Source organism: Octopus bimaculoides, chromosome 4 (assembly GCF_046866305.1).
Source record: "Octopus bimaculoides isolate indiv1 chromosome 4, ASM4686630v1, whole genome shotgun sequence".
Lineage (NCBI taxonomy): Eukaryota > Metazoa > Mollusca > Cephalopoda > Octopoda > Octopodidae > Octopus > Octopus bimaculoides.
The window spans coordinates 130,907,119-130,928,642 of record NC_142931.1 but is presented as its reverse complement, the minus strand read 5'-3'; the positions used below and the strand labels follow the sequence as shown (position 1 = coordinate 130,928,642).

Sequence of the window (21,524 nt, the reverse complement as noted above, 5' to 3'; positions counted from 1 at the left end):
TGTGTGTCTTTATGTTTGTTTGTCCCCCCCACTCACTGCTTGACAACCATTGCTAGTGTGTTTATGTACCTGTAACTTAGCGGTTCAGCAAAAAGAAATATAAAAAAAAAAATCAATAGAGTCAATACCAAGATCTAAAAGAAAATAAGCCCTGGGGTGAATTTGTTTGACTATAACAATTTTAAAAATTATGAGCTAAGTGTGTGAGATAAGATCTGGCCAGTTTGAACATAAAACAATTAGAATATTTTGGCTGGATTTCAATGCTAGAGGATTAATCCTTTCATTGAGACAATCTGTAGCAGTCTAAAATGAACATCTATCTCATTCGTTAGGATATCAGGAAGGCTTTGGTATTGTCCTTCTTCCCTTCTGACTAGTCAACCATCTAACCCTCAACCAACACCTATTCCCCATCCACCTATTGATGGATACCTTTGTTCAAATGATCCTATTTAATGCAGTGAATACCATTGAGTGAAAAATATATTTTACTATTCTTCACAACATCTACTTTCAGTCTTACTAAGAAATAATAGAGAAACAGCACTTGGATGTTATTTAGTTCCAGCTCTGACCAGACTACAAAGTGTTCCTGCAATGACCATCCTATCTTATTCCCAGACATTGCATCCAAAACTACATTGTCATGTGTTGTTTCATTTTTGAGATGGTATGATGAACTTTGAGAATAATTTGGCTGCTATTTTTTGCAGCCCAAGTGACAATGAAGATCCTGTATTGGTTAATAATTGAATTTAATTAGTCATGTCTTTGTTGGTTAGAGAAACTAACAACATCAACACATACTTCAACAGCCCATCCTAACTGCTGAGTCTCACCAGCCAATGTGTTGGCACCACTTAAAAAGCACCTGTGCTGGTGCTATGTAAAAAGCATCCAGTACACTGTAAAGTGGCTGGCATTAGGAAGAGCATCCAGTCATAGAAGCTATGCCAGAACAGACAACTGGAGCCTGGTGCAGCTCTCCAGCTGGCTAGTTCCTGTCAAACTGTCCAACCCATGCAAGCAAGAAAACAAACATTAAATGATGAGGGTGATGATGAACACACATACACTCAGTTTATGTATAGAAATAAAGGAAACCAAGATTGAATACTGAATAAGTTTATTTAGAATAATGAAATACAACTTGAAAATGCAAATATCTTAAATGTAAGCCAACAAAGGACTGAGAATATCCATTTGTGAGAGTGACAACAATAGCAACGGTGATAATATCAATGGCTGTAGGCTGTCCGAGTTACACTGGGACACCAGGTGTGGTGAAACTGATTCTTTCAACGAATACAGGTAAGCTAAAAGAGAGAGAGAGAGAATATAACAAAAATATAAGACACAGTTTAACACATATTCAGAACTTATCACATAATGCTAACGACCAAATTGACTTACCACTGCATTCTATATTTAATTTAAATTCAGGGGACTGCTTTCTTTGTCTTCAATGGAATTCATTATTTACATACTGTCTGGGATACAAATGAGTTCTGCCTAGATAATTTTAAGTTAGAACTGTTGCGTATGGTTTGTATCCAGTGTCAGACAATTATTTCTACTTCAATAACCAAAATAATGGCTTTACTAGGTGAAAGCTATAGTTTTTGTAGGAACTCAGACTTTCACTTTGTCTTCATAGGTGACCAACTGTAGATTAACACTTTCCAACATTCCACTGGGGGTCTTGCTACTCTCCATAATTATTTCCACTTTGAGATTATCATCATCATCGTTTAACGTCCGCTTTCCATGCTAGCATGGGTTGGACGATTTGACTGAGGACTGGTGAAACCAGATGCCAACACCAGCCTCCAATCTGATTTGGCAGAGTTTCTACAGCTGGATACCCTTCCTAACGCCAACCACTCAGAGAGTGTAGTGGGTGCTTTTACGTGTCACCCGCATGAAGGCCAGTCAGGGCGGTACTGGCAACGGCCACGCTCAAAATGGTGTATTTTATGTGCCACCCGCACAAGAACCAATCCAGGGGCACTGGCAACGATCTCTACGAAGGCCAGTCAGGCGTTTTATTTTTATTAATTATTTTAAATGCACCATCATCATTTGCATCAGATTTATGCTTCGGATACACAGTCATGAGGGTAGACACAAGAATAATTAAAACCAAATCACCTGAATAACACAACAGTTCTTACAATGTCATCCAGCTAAGGTGTGGTGTTCTTCCTTAACCCAATGACCAAATGTTTGGAAGTGCAAAGTGATCTGTTTGTTCATTATTGCCAATCATTGTAAAAAAAATTATTAATTTTTCACGTAATAGGTTTTACAAAAGTGGACATTTGAAACCCAAGGACAAGTAATAACATTTTCTATCACTAAATCAAGTGATTTAGATCCCACTGCTATTTAGTTACTATCCTTTGGTTACAACTGCCTCCAACATTACTTACTTCACTAGGTTAATATAAACTACCAATTATATCCAGCAAACTGAATAATTACTAGGCTTCTTTTCAAAAGTGCTCTTGCATATGTGCATCAAGCATATATTAAACTGTGGCCTTTTCCTTTGAGCACAGAATCACATATCTACATATCTAGGAAGTCCATTCCCGGGTGACACTGATTTCATGCCCTCTTTTACTAACTACTACTACTTGAGTTTTTGCTATACTGAGTTTTACGCTTTTGGACTACACTTCCAGATTTGGAAGTCTTTCTGCAACACTGACAAATTCTGCTATGAAAACCAAATCATCAGCATATAAAAGCTCTCAAGGACAGCAGAGCTGAACCTTCGTATCTGCTTCAGATCAGCCTACTAAATTAACTTGCTATTATTTAGGCAGACTGAATGAAGTAGAACACCTCACTCAACTCCTGTAACAGTATTCAAACCTATACTCCAATTATATATGTCTTACTTCACAATGATCTGACACTGTGGTTGTGATTTAATTATCCATCATTCAACCAGAGCCATGTTGTCTATCTATTTCACATATACAGAGAAATAATAAAAATTTGATACAAATGTAGAATGAAAACCAACTAGTTGCTGACCAATCACTATTTAGCAGTTATATTGCAAAGTTTTTCTTTTTCAAAGACCATTGGCATAAAAGAGTTATTTGAATTTTTAAAATTTGGTTTATATCACAATTAGGGAAAAATAGCACTACAAGTTCCTAATGGGTCAATCACTGATTCACCAGATTTCTGATGGCAGGAGAGACAAGGGAGTGTCTATAGCTCAATGTAGAACAAATATCACAAGCAGCTTCATTAAAAAAAAAAAGACACTGCCTTTTTGGTTATTTCACTGGTGTCTATATCCATTGGCAATATACACTGGTAACAGATACAGGACACACAATGTATATTGGTTTCAAATTTTGGAACAAGGCTGGCAATTTCATGGGAAACCCCCAGCACTCATCTGGTACTTATTTTATCAACCCCAAAAGGATGAAAGGCAGAGCCAACCCCAGTGGCATTTGAACTCAGAATGTAAAGTCAGAAGAAATGCCACCAAGCATTTTGTCCAGTGGGCTAATGATTCTATTAGTGCACCTCCTTAGGACAAACATTGGTGGAACTAAGGCCATAGAATAAGATAATTGCTTGTGGTGGCACAAAGTGGGATCGAACCTGACATCACATGGTTAACCATAGCACAGCCATGCCTGCACATATCTATGATTTTACCTGCACACTAGAAATAATACTAGAAACAAACTATACAATAGTTAAACCAAAACAGTAAGAAAATAAAGAATAGTAGAAACATTTATTAGTCAGACTGGATCTGTGACAGAACCATAGATGGCACTCTTCCAATGGAGAACAACTTTAGATTACAAATGCATACAAACCAATTAATTCACTTTATAAGTAAACAAGGAGTGGCTGTGTGGTAAGTAGGTTGCTTACCAACCACATGGTTCCGGGTTCAGTCCCACTGCGTGGCACCTTGGGCAAGTGTCTTCTTCTATAGCCTTGGGCCGACCAAAGCCTTGCGAGTGGATTTGGTAGACAGAAACTGAAAGAAGCCCGTCGTATGTATATATATATATATATATATATATATATATATATATATATATATATATATATGTATGTGTGTTTGTGTGCCTGTGTTTGTCCCCCCACCATTGGTTAACAACCGATGGTGGTGTGTTTACGTCCCCGTAACTTAGCGGTTCGGCAAAAGAGACAGATAGAATAAGTACTAGGCTTACAAAAGAATAAGTCCTGGGGTCGATTTGCTCGACTAAAGGTGGTGCTCTAGCATGGCCACAGTAGTCAAATGACTGAAACAAGTAAAAGAGTAAACCAAACAGAAGAATAACCAAAAAGTTAAAGAGTTTTACACTTACCACATCATCAATTTTCATGATACTTCGGACAGTTTCAGTTGACAAATATATCGCACTTGTGGAGACTAGTAAAGGTTGAACAACATTTTCTTCCAAAATATTAGTTATAGCACCCTGGAAAATATTAAGCAAAACATTACTTGATATATTTGAGAAATAGACAAAGCCAAATCTACTGTGAGTGAAAGATTCCTTTAGCTGTCAAGTAAACTGAAACCAACTGCTGATACACTCCCATTAGATTTACATTAGGTCAGACAGTTTATATTTCATTCTAATACATTCACATTCCAACGTTTAGCATCAGAAAACAAAGGTGAAATGGTTTTGTAGACAAAGTATAGGACTACTGGCTCATTTCTTTCCCCCACATCATCCTCACCATCATTTAACATGTTTTCTTATGCTGGTATGGTTTGGACGGTTTGAAAGGATCCAATGAGCTGCAGGACTATGTTGAGCTCCAATGTTGACCTTTAGCATGGTTTCTATGGCTGGATGCCCTTCATAATGACAACCAATTTACAGTGTGTACTGGGTGCTTTTTTGTCTTTGTGCTATCAGTTAACTTGCAAGACAAGATAAGGAAAAAAAACACTCTTGACTGAGTGAAAGAGGGCATATTTGAGAGAGGGTGGTGGTGGCTTTATGCCAGATGTTGGGAGAATAAAGTATGCCTTGCTACATCAGAGATACAGGGCTAGCCAACATTATAAGTGTGAGAGGCAGTAACTGGAAAGACAGAGATGGTGGGAACGAGATGCCAGAGCACCTCTAGAGTCTCATTGCAATTCTGGGAAGCACATTACTGTAGAATATTAGGGCTATAACCTTAAGTCAGAAGACTAACAATACAGATATCACAAACCTGAGGAGGGAGCTTAATAAGAAGACCTGGAATTTGTAGCATGTTATCAGTTACAGATGTGACTTGACACAAACTGGAGTTTAAACTCATTATTCGAATGGTAGAATTGATAGAGTATTGAACAAAATGTTTTTTTTGTGCCATCTAAATACATCGCTTTATATTTTGTGTTTAAAATCAGCAAAGTTGACTGTCTTTCAACTGACCCCTTAACCCCTAAAAAGGTTTTTTAAATTATTAGTTTTCGATAATGGAAATAATAGCAATTATTACAGATTGTTATTGTACAACAAAAAAATTTGAAAATAACCCTTTAGCATTCAGATTACTCTGTCAAAAGTAATATTCATTTATTCCCATTGTTTTGAACTAATCCACACATTATCTCATACCTTTGAGATTTCAATGATGAGATTGTTCTTCAGAATATTGTAGGATAGGTACGAGAGGTTGGAACTGGCCAGTTTCAACATAAAACAGGAAGAATATTTTGGCTGGATATGGTCAGCTTAAATGCTAAAGTGTTAAATATACTTTCACATAAAACGTTGAAAAGAAAAAAAATTAAAAAGTAACATACAAACAACTATTGACTACTACAGAATCCTAACATTATGTTGTAGTCCCGAAGAAAATATTCCTTGTTCCAGTTTGCTTGACAGCTAAAAAGCTATCATCCAGCAGTTAAAGCACTGCTTCAAGTACTAAACCATTGCATCTACACAAAAAGATGCATGTAAAAGAAACTTACCTTCCTCACATTTATGCCAGCATCTCGTTCACCTTTGGCATATCGGTTTCTAAGTTCAGTGACTGTAGAGACAGGATTTAGGCCAGCATTCTCAGCCAAAGTGTAAGGTATGACCTCCAGGGCTTCAGAAAATGCTCGGAAACAATATTGTTCCATGCCGGTTTGGTTACTAGCCATCTGCATCAGACGGAGTGCCATGTAGATCTCTGGAGCACCGCCACCAGCTACCACGGCTCTGCAAAAGACAGGAAAAGTGAGCATCTGGCGCTTGAAGTAAATTAAAGACTTGCAAAAGTATCTTTCAACCTTTGAGACTGGTTTCATAATCTATTTGCAACTTTACTTTATTTACTGATATATTAAAGTGACGTATCAAATAACTTTTAAATCTTATGGATTTTTTTGTCTCAAAACTACAAGTACAAGTCAAATCTAATATGCAAAGCTATTTTAGATTTTGATCACGTATCGAGATATAAAATGAATTTACTCAATACATTATATAGCTTACTAAATCCCAATTATTGCATTTATGGTAAAAACATTTTCACCCCACCCCCCCTATCTCCTTTGTTTACATTTTGAACAGTAACTAGCCTTTGCTGCAATAATATGGAAGACAGGCATTGAAATAAATGGAAATAAACAGTGAAATGGTTTTGGCCCACAATTGGCCTTGTTTCTTCTAAAACTGGAAGAGCTATTTAAAAACCATGGCTTAAAATCCACCCTGTGTTATGCTTGATACAATTTTACTTGATGATTTGAAAATAATTTAACTTCTGAAGATTATATAATTTTACATAATTTAAAAAGAGCAAACTGCTATATAGAAAAATATACAAAAACTTTTAGAAAATAGGTAAATGTGAATGAGTAAATAATGAAAGGTTTATAGTAACCAGATGCCGTCTTTCACAATATTAAAAGTAGTTTTAAGCAGAGCTAAATGGAAATGTTGACTCTCAAACATGAAAGCCAGTCATGTGGAGATTGGAGTCAGTGTCTGCCTAGTTTCTACATGGATATCAGTAATAGCAATTCATATAATGATTCAAATTAATGATGACTATGCTGCTAGTCCAGAAATAACAGTTCCATATGGAAATTGCAGACTATGTAGGAAAACACAATTTGTATAGAAATAAATGTGCATGTAGTTTGTCATCTTACTGTTTTTTATATAGATTTTAATGCAGAGAATTAGTTCTTACAATTATTGCAGGTACTCTCAGAGTTGTAAAAGTAGATGTGGGGAGGGTGGAGACAAGAAGGGAGCTCTAGCTCTGAAATCATGAGAGAGAGAGGTATGATGTCTGATGTAAAGGTTTTAGAGATGGGGGAGCATAACTGACAAAAAGAGAAAAATATATGTGAATTAGGTGGGTGTACATAGTAGATGCTGCAGAAACAAGAATAGTGTATCTGAGGTAATTAGTAGCACTGAGTAAAGGTTTGCAATTAGGTAGGTAAGGTTTAGTTTAGCCTGTGTTTGCATGTGTGCACAAAACAGCTGCTCCTATCCAGTATAAGGCACACTGTAGCTTTGTATGGTTTCAATAGTAATTCAGAGCTTAGTGTTTAGCTCTGAAGAAAAAAAAAAAAAAAAATGCCTAGCCTTTTGAATGCACTTTTTGGCTGATATAGCTATGTGACAACCAGAATGATTAATATACAATGTAAGTTTGAAGGTGTTATCTCTGTCATTCATAAATAAGGCTAAGTAGTACTCTTAAAAGCAATTAGGCTGTCATGTCCTAATCAAGGATGTTTTCAATGTCTTTACTCATTAATGTAGGCATTTCTGTGAAAGGTTATCTAGGAGTGGGAGCCGCATTAACATCATCTAGAAAGGAGTGTTTGGTTTAAAGTGAAAACAAATAGGTAGGTCCTTTAAGTGTGATATTATAAGATGACCTATTTTCAATATAAGAGCAGAGATTGATTTTAGAAATAAGGCTCTATTGTATTTTCAGAGAGAGACTAATGAGCACTGGTGATGGTGATAAGTAAAACATCATCAGAACTTAAGTGTTATATGCCTAAACCAGGATACATTGAAACTATCAGTGGAAAAGATGATTGTTCAGCCCTTTTTGATACCAACTCACCTGAAACTGCTTTTGGTTCTCCAACACAGATTCCCCATTTTTTGAAGTGAAATTCCATCAAAATTTCACGTTATGCTCTCTGCACCAGCTTATGCACAATTAGATGCAGATTCTCTGCTCAACTCTTGTCATGGTCAATGCGACAATCACACACTATGCACCTTCCTTCCAAGCATGGCTGTAAACAGCGGACATGAACTAGAATGCATGTACAGCAGAGTTCAAGATTACTCTGTGCTTTAGCTTCGTGATTATAGCAACAGTCCGGATACTTATTGATCAGACCATGTACATACATACACACACACTCAAGTCCATGTACAGAAAGTTATAGTGGAAGTAGTGAATGTCAGATATTGAAGAGAGTAGAGATTATTAACTCTCTTCCTGCACTCACCCACCTTTACTAATTCCTTATCCCAACTCCCTTATCACACATAAAAAAAACAAAAAAACTACTATATGCATAATTTATTAGATAAGATTAATGGTTTTATATTAATTTACTATCAGTGTAATTAAAAATCACCCCAAAAGGTGTAGGGGTGGCTGTGTGGTACCACATGATTCCGGGTTCAGTCCCACTACGTGGCACCTTGGGCAAGTGTCTTCTACTATAGCCTCGGGCCAACCAAAGCCTTGTGAGTGGATTTGGTAGACGGAAACTGAAAGAAGTCCATCGTATATATGTATATATACATGTATGTGTGTGTATATGTTTGTCCCCCAACATCACTTGACAACCGATGCTGGTGTTTTTATGTCCCCATAACTTAGTGGTTTGGCAAATGAGACCAATAGAATAAGTACTAGGCTTACAAAGAATAAGTCATAGGGTCGATTTGCTTGACTGAAGGCAGTGCTCCAGCATGGCCACAGTCAAATGACTGAAACAAGTAAAAGAGTAAACAGTTGCTACAGTGGAATCCCCAAACTTTCTCTAGGATATGAATTTCAAGTGGGGAGCCTGTAAAATTAGAGAAAAGAGAGCAACTTACTTTTTCTTTACCAAGCAGCGAATGACACAGAGAGCATCATGTATAGATCGGTCAGCTTCTTCCAGAACCAATTTATTGGAACCACGAATTAAAACAGATACAGTTTTACCTTGATTAGCAATGCCAGTGATCTAAAGGAAGAAGAAATGTAAGGGTTGAAATAGGTGACAGAGAAATCAAACTCATTTGGCTTACATAGAACACATGTAACATAATAGGCACAAGATCACAAATGTTGGGATGGGATGTAGTAAATTATGCAGATTCAGTGCTGCTTTCTTTTACCATAAATCCTCAAGTATAATACGCAGGGGATTTTTAAGGGGCTGTACCTATGAAAAACCTAAACCTTGTTACCAAAGTTAAAAGTCATGAAATTTGTTACATTACCTTGACAATTTTGCCACCACCGCTATCCACTTCCTCAACCAATTCAGCAGATCCAAGACTTTCAGAAACAAAATGGTCAAGACTGGCAATTGGACGGCAACCTAAACTCTGCAATGCAAAAAATATTAACACCATGAAGTAAAACCACAACCAAACTTGTCAAAACAGAACAATACCAGAGGGTTAAGAAAGTGCTCTTTTTATTTTGTATTGTTTTACAGGCATTTTCCAATGCCTAGGGTTTCTAAAGTCTCAAGTAGATAGAGAAACATTCTCTTGATAAGAACTTTGGTCATAGTGGACTATCTCACAGTTAGTACCTACCTACTATCAGTGCTACTGTTATATAGAACAAAGTGGTGCCTATTTAGAGCTAAGTATATGAAAATTGTGACTATCCATGTAGAAATAATAGTCTACCCGGAGGTGAAGTTTAATACAAACATTAGTTAAAGTAAGGAATAATAACAGAAATGTTATATTTATCCACACAGAGAAAGTAAAAGTAGAAGTATTAAATGTCAGAGATTGTAGATACAGCTATTGGGATTTAAGTTCTGCCAAAGATACATGCAGCACCAGTGAGAGGATACAATCATCTATTGATCTCTCAGTTGTATGACACCTACTGATGCATATTTTATTAATGATCACATGACCGAAAGCCCAAACAACAATGCTCTTTTATCAGGTCTTTTATTGTCTCAATTGTCTTCAAAAAATACAATGATTTATTAGAGAGTTACAAAAAGAAAAAGAAAGTGATATTCATGACTTTCCTAATAGCATTAAGCAGCATAACTAAACAAGTATAGTGGAATCAAATTGGGCACTGAAATTGGCTTGCAGACTAGGTTGGTCATCGCTTTCTCGAAATTGCAGACTCTAGGATATCTAAAAGAGAATGATCCAATCACATACAACTACATTAAATATAACTGCTATCACAGCGAGCCAGAGTAGAACAGTTTGGAAAACGTGAATTTTCACAGATCTAATTGCTTCAAGAAATGTTCTTTGAAGAAATTATTTAAATATCATTTAGGAATAGTAACCAATTTTTCCTTTTCATTTCTTTTCTTTGTTTCTTTTTTTTCTCTTTTATTATTGCTAGGTTCCAACCCATTTTCAGCTGTTTTTTGGAGCTTGACTTAAAATGAGAATTATCAGTAATTAATTCACATGACCAAACAGGATGAAAATAAAAGACAAAAAAAAGAAAAAAAAAAAGTGATGGAGTTACTGCCCTGCCCCATTGAAATATATAAGCCAAGTAAGTATGGAAAGAAAAAAAAAAAAAAAACTCTACCTTGCAGACAAATTCAATGTCTTCTCTTTCAATATCTTTGATGACCATAATCTTCATTTTGGCCAAGAAATGTAAAGCAAGGTCACTAACTGCATCCCTGAAACAACCAATACAAACAGCATGTGTAAATTTTGATGGTTAGTCTTGTGAAGAAAGCAAAAATAACTAAAACCCAAATATAGCATTGGTACTTATTTAATCAATTCCCAAACAAATGAAAGTCTAAGGTCATTGAGTAGCTAAGGACCAGGCTACCCTCTAGCACTTGTTCTTACAGACACTGATTTGCCAAGTCAGTGATATTCTTGACTACACTACTTCAATATATTCTAGTAAGTGGTATACTATATCACAGTAACACACAATATATTTGTTATGTGAAGACAGCTTCTATGTACTTTCTGTTCAGTAAACTATTAAGAAACTTCTGGCTTCAATTTGAACGGATATCTGTAATTGATAACCTGTATTTTTCTATTTATCTATATCTTGTGTGTTTCTACAGTATAGTGAAATAACAACCAAAGCTGGCATTTATTCTTTTTCTTGTAGGTTACATTATTATATTACAGAGATGTACTTGCATAGCAAGTGACTTGATCTGAGATCGTGTGCTGGATTCTGCAGCACAGAATTTTGTTAGTGAACAGGTCGCGGTCTCAAAGTGACGAAAATATTTTGACAAATTAAATTTAAATGTTGAAGTGAATCTAACAGTCTTTGTGTGTTATTTTAAATGGCTTGTAAACACCTTCCACGCTGCAATTGTTTACATTATTATACTCCTGTAGGATATCTTCATTACAGTTATTTCTTGCTTTATGTTGAGCTGCTAACTTACTTTTAATATACAGTAATGTTTTCTGCAATGGCTAAGGCACTTTTCTAATACAGTGCTAGATTGTTTTAAATGCTTTAATGCACTTAATACATTTTCCCCTGAATATATGCTGTTGAAATTAGGATGCATTGAATACGCCCATGTATCTTTTATGCCATCAAATACGAGTCAATATAAAGTGTGAAAGGGAGAAAACAATTAACCTTAAAATTGATTTCTGAATGAGTAATACAGTACAGCCAGCTTTCTTGATCTGTTTGACAATATTGAGAAGATACTGCCTCTCCTCCTTCAAAACACGATCCATCTGAGAGTAATCAGAAACAACTACCTGGTTGTCCATCTGAAATGGAAAGGTAAATTAATTTTACTAACTGATGTGATTAAAAAAAAAAAAAATTAAAAAAACCGAAGAGGGAGGAGAGTGGTGAAACACCTACGTTTGTCTTTGGTGGAGAAATACAGAATTGGATTAGCCCAATTTTGGCCTTTTCAACACGGCTTGGTCCTCCAAATCCAGCTGTCTTTTGGTTGAATACAAGACCATCAATCAATTCAGTGTCATCAACTGTACCACTGTAAGAAGAAAACATTCATTGCATAACATCTTTTATATGTGAGTATGTATCTATGTGTGTACATACACACACACATCATCATTTAATGTCTGTTATTCTATGCTGGTACGAGGGAACCTGTGGAAGGAGTAAACCCAGAGAGACGTGGGACAAAGTGGTGAGAAAGGATCTTCGGATGCAGGGCCTCACTGGAGAAATGACAAGACAATGGGAGTTGTGGCGATTTGCTATACTTGAGAAGATGCATCAAGCCAAGTAAAATCACCGTCATCCATATATGCAGGCTTGTCTTTTACAGGTGTCAGTGTTGCAAAAATGTGCCTGTGTTGGTGGTACGTAAAAAGCACCCAGCTGTAGAAGCCATGCCACAATGGAGAATTGGAGTCTGGACAGCTGTCAAACAGACCAATCCATACCAGCATGGAAAATGGAAGCTAAATGACGATGAATGATATATACAGGGTGTCCAAAAAGTCTCTGATGGGTTTCAGTTTTTAATAACTTCCTTAACTTTACAAATTAATGCATGAAATTTTGATACAATATAAAGGACATAATGGAAATTAATATGCACTAGTCAAATTTTACTTCCTAACAAATCAGTCTGCAATGATTGGACTCTCCCTGGCACACTTGTGCAGATGATACACTGAATTAAATCCCCCAACATAGGCATCATCCACACACAACTTAGGTATTTCCCATCAAATGTGTACTGCCTTCATATAGAAAGTGTTTCCAATGGAGACTTCACAATATTATTAACAGCACAAAAACATAAGCCCTGCTCAAATGAAGAAAATAATTTGTACCTCAACCTCCTTAACCTGACCAATACAATTAAAACCCTTCAAGTCACTACAAAAGTTGTCTCAGTCTTTAATGATCTCTCATGGTGACCCAACTGCATCCCAAAATAAGATTTCCTTTTCAGAACTAGAAAATAAAAGACACTGTAGATAGTACCACCAAAATCTGACATTAGCAACACACAAGCTCTCCTATACCTAATCTATTGCTACCACAATGGCTTCTGCTCCTCTGAACTAGTTAGTTGTATACTATGTCTATATAAACCCACATTCCTCTATTCAATCTATATTGTGTCCACCCCATCACACCCTACATCAAACCATAACAATCCCCTTCTGACACATACTGACTTATAGCCATTCAAAGGGACTATAAATCACACTGATCTGCCCCACAGGACACCTAAATGTCATCGACACTGATGCCTCCCCACGCAACAAAGCCTAATCACCATAAACTAAAATCGAGAGTGCCACAGCTGAATTCATGTAGAAGCACACACAAAAATATCTTTCGTTGGTTAGTGATGTTGAGACTAATAAAACTACTTACCCTAATTTCTTAACTATATTGATATCATTGAGGTCCACATTGTCTGCTATTGAGGGATCAATAACCTTCATCACAGCATCCACAGCAATAGGGGCCAAAATATTAGAGTACTGAGAAACAACCTAGAGAGAAAATAAAGTTAATGGAAATAATCAACAATCAACATATTTAATATTTTCAGTCATTAATAAAATGTTGCAAATGATAACTTTCTGTTATTAAGCTTCTTGTGATAGTCCTTTGTTCTAAGACACAAACTTCATTTTCAAAGTGATCTCAGTTAAAACGTTCATGTTAAATTATATTCTAGACACTAGTTTTGATTATAACAAAAATATTTTTTTACCAGATTCTTCATTATTTCAAAATTAATTGAAACAAAGGCAGTGTATTTCAACAAAAATTTGGTTATAAAAAGGTCCAAACAATCCTTTAATTCTAACTCCCTGCATTATTCTCAAAAATCGAAGGAAGAAAAAGTCTGAAAGTTTCATTAAATATAATGAAATGTGTATAGGGCAAACAGGAAGTCTTGACAGGAAATTTCTTCTAAAATGAGGCCAAACTTCGTTTCTTATACAGAAGACTACTCAGTTATGGCTTTTTGGTGCCAGCCAATGGTTGTGGAGTTAATATATTAGTGTTTCAAACAACCAATTTGTGTAAAATATCGATCTAAGTAAGGACATTAGAAGCATGAAAGTTACAAACTTAACGTATTCGAATCTAGCCTCAATTCTACAACTGTCACACACACACTTTTCATACTAATGAAGAATATTTCTGTAAAGTTTAGCTTACTTTTGAATTCAAAGCTGTAGAAGCACTTTTCAATAAAGATTCGCGATCAGATAATTCAAGCGGTCTAGAAATTTCCTGTAGGATATCTATACACTTGGCGGCAGCTCTTTGGAAAGACTCAGATATCTGTGTAGGATGAATACCTGATTTGGAAATAAATTTACAGTGAGCAGCAGTTGCAACAAAAACAAAAGTATTTTATAAATTATGAAGTAAGTACTAGTGCAATTAATTAAGCAAGCCAGAAGATTTTAATTAACGAAGACAACCACCTGAATATTAAATAAGGTCAGTGAGGTTAAAAAGCTTGCTTCCTAACCATGTGATCTTGAGAAAGCATCTACTGTTGACGTAGGCTGACCAAAGCCTTCTGAGTAAGTTTGATAGATAAAAACTGAAAGAAATCTGTTGCGTATGTGTACATGTGCACACGTGTGTACTCTTGCCTGGTCATCACAAAATGGTTGGAGATGAGCAATTTTGTTGAGGCAGAATTTCTACAGCAAGATGCCCATCCTGTTGTGAACCCTCACTTGTTTCCAAGTAAGATGGTATTCCTTAAGACCTGATATGTCTTCCATGGAAGATTGGAAACAAAGGATACCACTTGCATGGTAGAGACATTTGTTTCTAACTATCAGTGTCATGGCAAGGAGGCAGTAGTACATACACCACACAGACAAAACACACACACATATATATATATATATATATAAAAATGATTTTATTTCAGTTTTAGTCTATCAAATCCACCCACAAGCCTTTGGTCATCCTGAGGGCCATAGTGGAAAACACTTGTCCAAGGTACCATGCAGGAGGATGAAACCCAGAACCATATGGTTGGGAAGCAAACTTCTTACCGTACAGCCATGTCTGAGCCTGACATGCTGTTAATGGTTAGAGACTAAATAAAATATACAAGTACCTTTCTTAAGTAACTTAGCTGTAGCATCAAGCAAACTTCCAGCAAGAACCACAACAGTTGTGGTGCCATCACCAGCTTCTACATCTTGGGCTTTAGACAGTTCTACAAGCTACAATGGAAGATGAAAACAACTTAGAACATATGAATCATTAAACACATTCAATTTCATAGTGAAGAAAGTTAAGTAAAAGCCAAAGAGAGGGCAATATTATTATTATTATTATTATTATTTCAGATTTTCTTGGGACTAGTCATCAACTATTAAGTATCAGAACCACTGCCTTTCTGATCCAGAGGTAACAATTCATAAAATTCTTATCTTTTAGCAAAGAATTTCTTTCTCGGATACCAATTGTGTTTACATTTGTTTAGTTGAAAGACAGAATTCTTGTACAAGTTAGAAAACTAAAAACCAGAAATTAATGTTTGAATATCATGGAGCTTACCATTCTTGCAGCAGGATGAAGAACTTGCATTTGTTTTAAGATAGTAGCCCCATCATTAGTGATAGTGACATCGCCATTACTAGCTTGGATCTGAAATATTTATGAAATGCAAAGTAATGACCAGCACAAAAGTCAAACAAAACGATAAGTTTTATAGGTAACTCAAGTCAAAGTTATAGCAATGAAAAAAGACGAGCTTTTATACAGAAGCATTTATGGATAATATTTTAGCACTATCCAAGTGAACATGAACAGAACAAGCTATTATATACAAAATGTTGTTATAGAAAAAGTAATCCAATTGCTCAATATCAAATTGATAAATTATGTATATAAAACAAATAGTTTATATTTGCACAGTTGTGCTTACTGTTGTTTTAATCTTCCTGATATTGTTTTTATTAACAGAGTAAGTTCGACTACAGGCGAGCCCAGGTAGAGCAGAACTATGTTCTGAGGCATTACAACTGTGACCATTCCATTCTTTGGTCTGACACTGTATAACTAGAACTGCATTATCAAAATTTGTTTTAGCTTTGAAAATGATAGAATTTGAAGAAAAATTTGATTTATTTTTAGCAGGATGAACAACCCCATGGAAGCTCTCAAGATGCCTTGTATAACATGCTACTGCAAAACTGGCGACTTTTTTTTTTATTTAATCTTCATCAAAATGAGATACTTTGAAGGTAACAGTCTCTTCTGCTAATGAGTTTTCAGATGTATTTTCAAAATGGAAAAAGACTAATAATTATCACAAAACTGTGCTAATTGTGGACATAAAAAACAATATGATGCCGTTGACTCAGGATAAACGGTCAACGTTTTGAGTCCATCAATGCAAAATAAGTTTAATGAATTTGGTAAAAGGATTCATCAATCACTCCTCCATTTACTCAAAGGAAAATACGATTGGCACTGCAAAATCAATGAACCACTTATTTCACTGTACTCAGACACGAACTTTTCCTTCATTCTACTTTCTCTGGCTGTCTGGACTATACAAGTGTACCTTTCTCAGAGAAACAACAAAATACCAATAACAAATATTGCCAGTATCCAACTGAAATCAATTGTTTACTGTCAACAGGAAATTAGGCATAATTTTTCTTTTGAATATATGTGCATTAAGTGAACCTACATTGCTTTTTACACGGACTAATTTTGACTAAATAGTACAATTTTTGACAGGTAAGAAATGAATTTATAGTACTTTAGCAACATACCATTTTATCCATGCCACGAGGGCCCAGACTGGTTCTAATGGCATCAACAACAGCTGTAAAATTAAAAGAGAAGTTCAAGTTAAAATTCACATCAGTTAAAGAGTTATTTTAAATGACACACTCCATATGCAGGTGAGAAGTAACCTCCATGAGCCACGTCCTTGTATAGAATCAATGTGAAGAGATAGTCCAGCTACCTCAATAATGGATAATCCTTGTGTTCAGCCTCTTAATTTGGTCTCGTGCATGCCCTGCCCCTTTCTACTTCATAGAGACAACCTTTATTTTTCAGGAGTCATTGACTGTTATCTCTTATGAAGGTAGCAGGAGTATCTTCTCACATGTATATTCCATTCTGGCATGTATTTGTGACTAGATGTCCACCTCACCACCAATCACTTAATCTGCACCATGCTAACCATTATATGAAATTATTCTGGCTTAAGCCTAGATATGTTTTAAAACGGAATGTAGTTGCTGTTATTGACTCTGAGATCATCAATTTATGACTGCTTTATCTATGCAAACATTGGTTGAATAACAGTTTCTGATGACAATCCTTCATCAATTATACACAACAGCAGAGAGAACTTTCAATGCTTCTTGCAGACATAATGTATTTTTATAATAGTTTCTACAATTAAACTTCCTAGTGCCACCCACCCACTTTACAACACAAGCTAAAGAGTTCCACCAGTGTTATTACTTTCTTAGATGGGCAATCTTCACTATAGTTTATGGAGTTCGAACTTCCTCCACCTTTTTCTTGGTATGTTTCTTTTCTTTTAAGGACTGATACTCTTTCTATTCCCAACACCTTTAAATCAAGAACTTCACTGCAGCCTACAGAGTCAATATTTCCTCAATGCAGTATATTGAGTCACATCTCTTGAATATCTAAGCAAGGGGTTTTAAAATGAAGAGAGTCTACAGAAGCAATCAATGGCTCCTGAAAAATAAAGGCTGTTGTCTCTATGATAAAGCGAGAAAGAGAGAGAGAGGGGTATGACCATGAGGCCATACTAAGAGGTTGAGTACAAGGATTATCCCTGTTATGAAAGTAGCAGGAGTATCTCTTCACTGATTCTTTCTATCTGATAGATTCATCATCACAAGCCCATTTCCCATACTCTTATTCAGAGTTATTGACCTCCTTGATGCATTGGAGGATGTCACCTAGCTTGGATGTTTAATTTTGGATCTTTTTTAAAACGGGGGCCACATTTTTCATTAACGAAACACTTTGAAACTTGGAACACTGGTAGAATGTGTCATATAAAACATCTTTTTCTCTTAGTTTTCTTAAAAAAAAAAAAGAAATTCATAAGTTATTCCATGTTAAAGTTGTCATATTTCTGTAATTTCAACCAACCATTGACGTCCATTCAGCTGATATACATTAAGTGCCGACTACATAAACAAACGATTCTGAAACAATTAACCCTAACCCTAGAGTTAGGGTTAGGGTTAGGGTTAAAGCAAATTTAAAATGAAAAAAGCAAATAAAACGAAGGTATGGAGATTAAATACGCTTTACATCGCTTAATCAGCCAAAGGAGTAAATGTAAACAACTGAATACTTGTCAGTGATTGGTTGAAATTATCGAAATAAGACAATTTTTTACATGAAATAAATTCGAATACAAAAATATTTTTCTGTTCTATAACACAAAATAGATAAATATACGAAGTTTGAAAGTCTTTCCGTACCAAAAACACTATGTAAAACATTAATGAAAAATGTGGCCCCCGTTTTAAAATAGATCCTTAATTTTTAGCTGGGTTGCTATGGCTAGATTCCCAAGTTTACAGGATGTATCTTATTGTGGAACCAGTACTAGAGACAGTATCATGTCCTTGATGTGACTAAGGAGTCCTCTTGGCCACAGACTATCTGCTTGTTTGCCGACCACTTTACAAAGCATACTATATTTTATCTTGGCACCAGTATGAACAACTTGTCTTGTACTCCATAAAGTCAATAATCTTCACTATTCTATGTGTTCATATGCTATTGGTAAGCAGACCGAGAAGAGAGAGAGAGAAAATAACAGAAGAAGCAGGAACAAGAGTATGATGGTTGAATAAAGTGAGGGATAGAAACAGAAGCAATAAGTGGTCTAGGGAAATGAGAAGGATGGAAGTACTGGAAAGGTGATGACAGAGTGTACTGAATACAAATGGATCCATGCATTGTACATATTTGGACAATTATGTAGAGACAGGCAATGAAGCCTCAAGCTACCAGCTGACTTTGATAGGGGCCATTCAAAAAATACAGGTAGGTTTTTTTATTTTCACCAACTCTGCAATATTTCCATGTTCCATAATCATACTTTCACTACAACCAGTTTTCCCTTTGTTGCCAACAGAGACAAGTTTCCTGAATGTTCTATTATTTTTGCTCTAACTACAATACTTTCATTGCAATCTCTTGCCAGGTAGAAGATAGAGGCCAGTGAGGGAGCTTTTAGTACATCTGCTTGAAACAGTAACCAAATCTCCCTCAAATTGTATCCTGTTTAAAAAAAAAAGAAAGACACATAAAACAATGTAGTTCTTTGGTAGCGAAAACAGAATAGCTTCAGTAACTAGGTCTGCTTAACCAGGGCTGACATGGGACCAAACAACTTCACCGAGAAGGCACCAGTGCCGTTCACAGACATCATTTTATAGATAATTTTATTACCAATATTAATAGTTTTTACATAACAGTATGTTCCTTAAGAACAAACCAACACATTTGGATTTTGAAGACAGCGCCTAAGAGAAAAAAAAAGGGGGTAGCTGGTACATAATTCGCAATAATTTCTACAGATCTCTAAGAATGTTTGCATATATTGACGACTACCATCTACGGAAGGAAAGAGTGGAGGTACCGATGAAAGATTGCACTTCTCCGATAAAATTCTTCTCTAAAGGTATTTCGGGGGAGGGGATGGGGAGATAAACGTAAGATTGTAAAGGGTTCAAACAAATGAGTCTGCCAAAGTTTTTGAAATCAAGCGTAAGGGCCAACTCCCAGACAAGTTTTTGTAGCACAAGCGTGGCTGCGGAGTTAAGTTCGCTTCGTAACCACGTGGTTATGAGCTCGATCCCAGTGCTTTACACTTTGGGATATGGCTTCTATCATAACTTTGGGTTAATAGATACCTTGAAAGTGGGATGTATACTACGAAGCCTATCGTGTGAGTGTGTATATGTGTGTGTGTATATATATATATATATATATATATATATATATATATATATATATATATATATATAGAGAGAGAGAGAGAGAGAGAGAGAGAGAGAGAGAGAGAGAGATTAATCGTTTGTGAAGGATATAAAAATCAAGGAAAAAACCGAAAAGCCGGTGCCTTATGAACAAAATCCCTCGAGACACTTGTTCAGCACCAAGTTACAGATACTCCCTTGTCACTTTCGTTGTCATAAATGGTACACTGGATACCTGTAATCAACACCGTTACTGTTAAAATAAGGAAAGCTAAATATTCCCTGAACGAGCACGTTAGTTGTGAGTCACTCGTAAAAACTGACTACTACTATTATATTTCTTCTGACAGCGAAGTTGACTGAATAGACATATCTTAAGGGATATGCTAACAAGAAGTAGTGACAGACAAAAGCATGAAGACAAGACCTAGTCGTCTACCTACAAAAAAAAAAAACCGAGTTTTATTTGGAACAAATATCCGCTACACAAAAAATAGCAAGGACAATAAAAAAAGATTAAAGCTATTGGCATTAATTACTGTTTAGTTATAAATTTTTACATTTCTGACAGAACGAAATAAATTAAATTTGCATGTGGCTCACAGGATGAAATATGAAATAAAATTCTGAGAGCAGGCACATGGTGATCTAGTTAGTAGTCACTACGGTTCGCATAAATTAGCGAGGAATTACTTCATTTTTATTCGATTAACAAACATCATCGAATTTCCTAATGGACTTCAATTTTTTACTAGAATCAAACCTTTGACCAAATGAGTAAATGTTTACATTAAAAAATATATTTGTCAAGAGATTCCACATAAACCGCCGCAAGATTCCTCATAGTATATAACGGAGGAAAGAATGGAACAGCGTAACGTAGAATGACAATGGTTTATGTCCTTGCTTAGTATGAGTGAGTTAAATATACGATCTATCTAAAATGCAGAACATTAATGGGATTACATTTTTTTCCGAAATGACTGACAAAATCCAGATATATAACCAAACAAACGAATGATGACTCCTTGTTGGTTTGTTAAATAGGAAGCCATTATGATGAAGCACGTTTTCTCTTCTCAATGAAACAGAGGAACACATAATTAGATTTACCTTTCGCTGCATTAATATTACTGAAGCGTATCTGTGTCGGTTTATCGCGATCTTCATATTCCGACTTTTTACCTTTCTTTGCTTCAACAGGTTCAGGCATTTTGATGGAGTTCTTTTTGTCCTTAATTAGCCAATATTAGACCGGTTTAGCAGAAGCCGCTGAAGCTTCTAGATGAATCACGATTATCGCTCTTGAATCTTACTCCCATGCCCCACCAT

General features: G+C 35.8%; 1 protein-coding gene across 1 annotated transcript; it reads right to left on the bottom strand.

Annotated features, from left to right (window-relative positions):
* Positions 1–1,112: 1,112 nt before the first annotated feature.
* LOC106872493 (T-complex protein 1 subunit delta) lies at positions 1,113–21,499 on the bottom strand. Its single transcript, XM_014919515.3, has 14 exons — positions 21,306–21,499; positions 16,974–17,026; positions 15,748–15,837; positions 15,302–15,410; positions 14,377–14,519; positions 13,576–13,697; positions 12,073–12,208; positions 11,836–11,975; positions 10,792–10,888; positions 9,483–9,590; positions 9,093–9,223; positions 5,984–6,218; positions 4,365–4,478; positions 1,113–1,319 (listed from the first exon to the last, which is right to left on the bottom strand). The coding sequence occupies exons 1-14, from the start codon at positions 21,403–21,405 to the stop codon at positions 1,302–1,304; spliced, it is 1,596 nt and encodes a 531-aa protein (XP_014775001.1). The 5' UTR covers positions 21,406–21,499; the 3' UTR covers positions 1,113–1,301.
* Between the last annotated feature and the right edge of the window lie 25 nt (positions 21,500–21,524).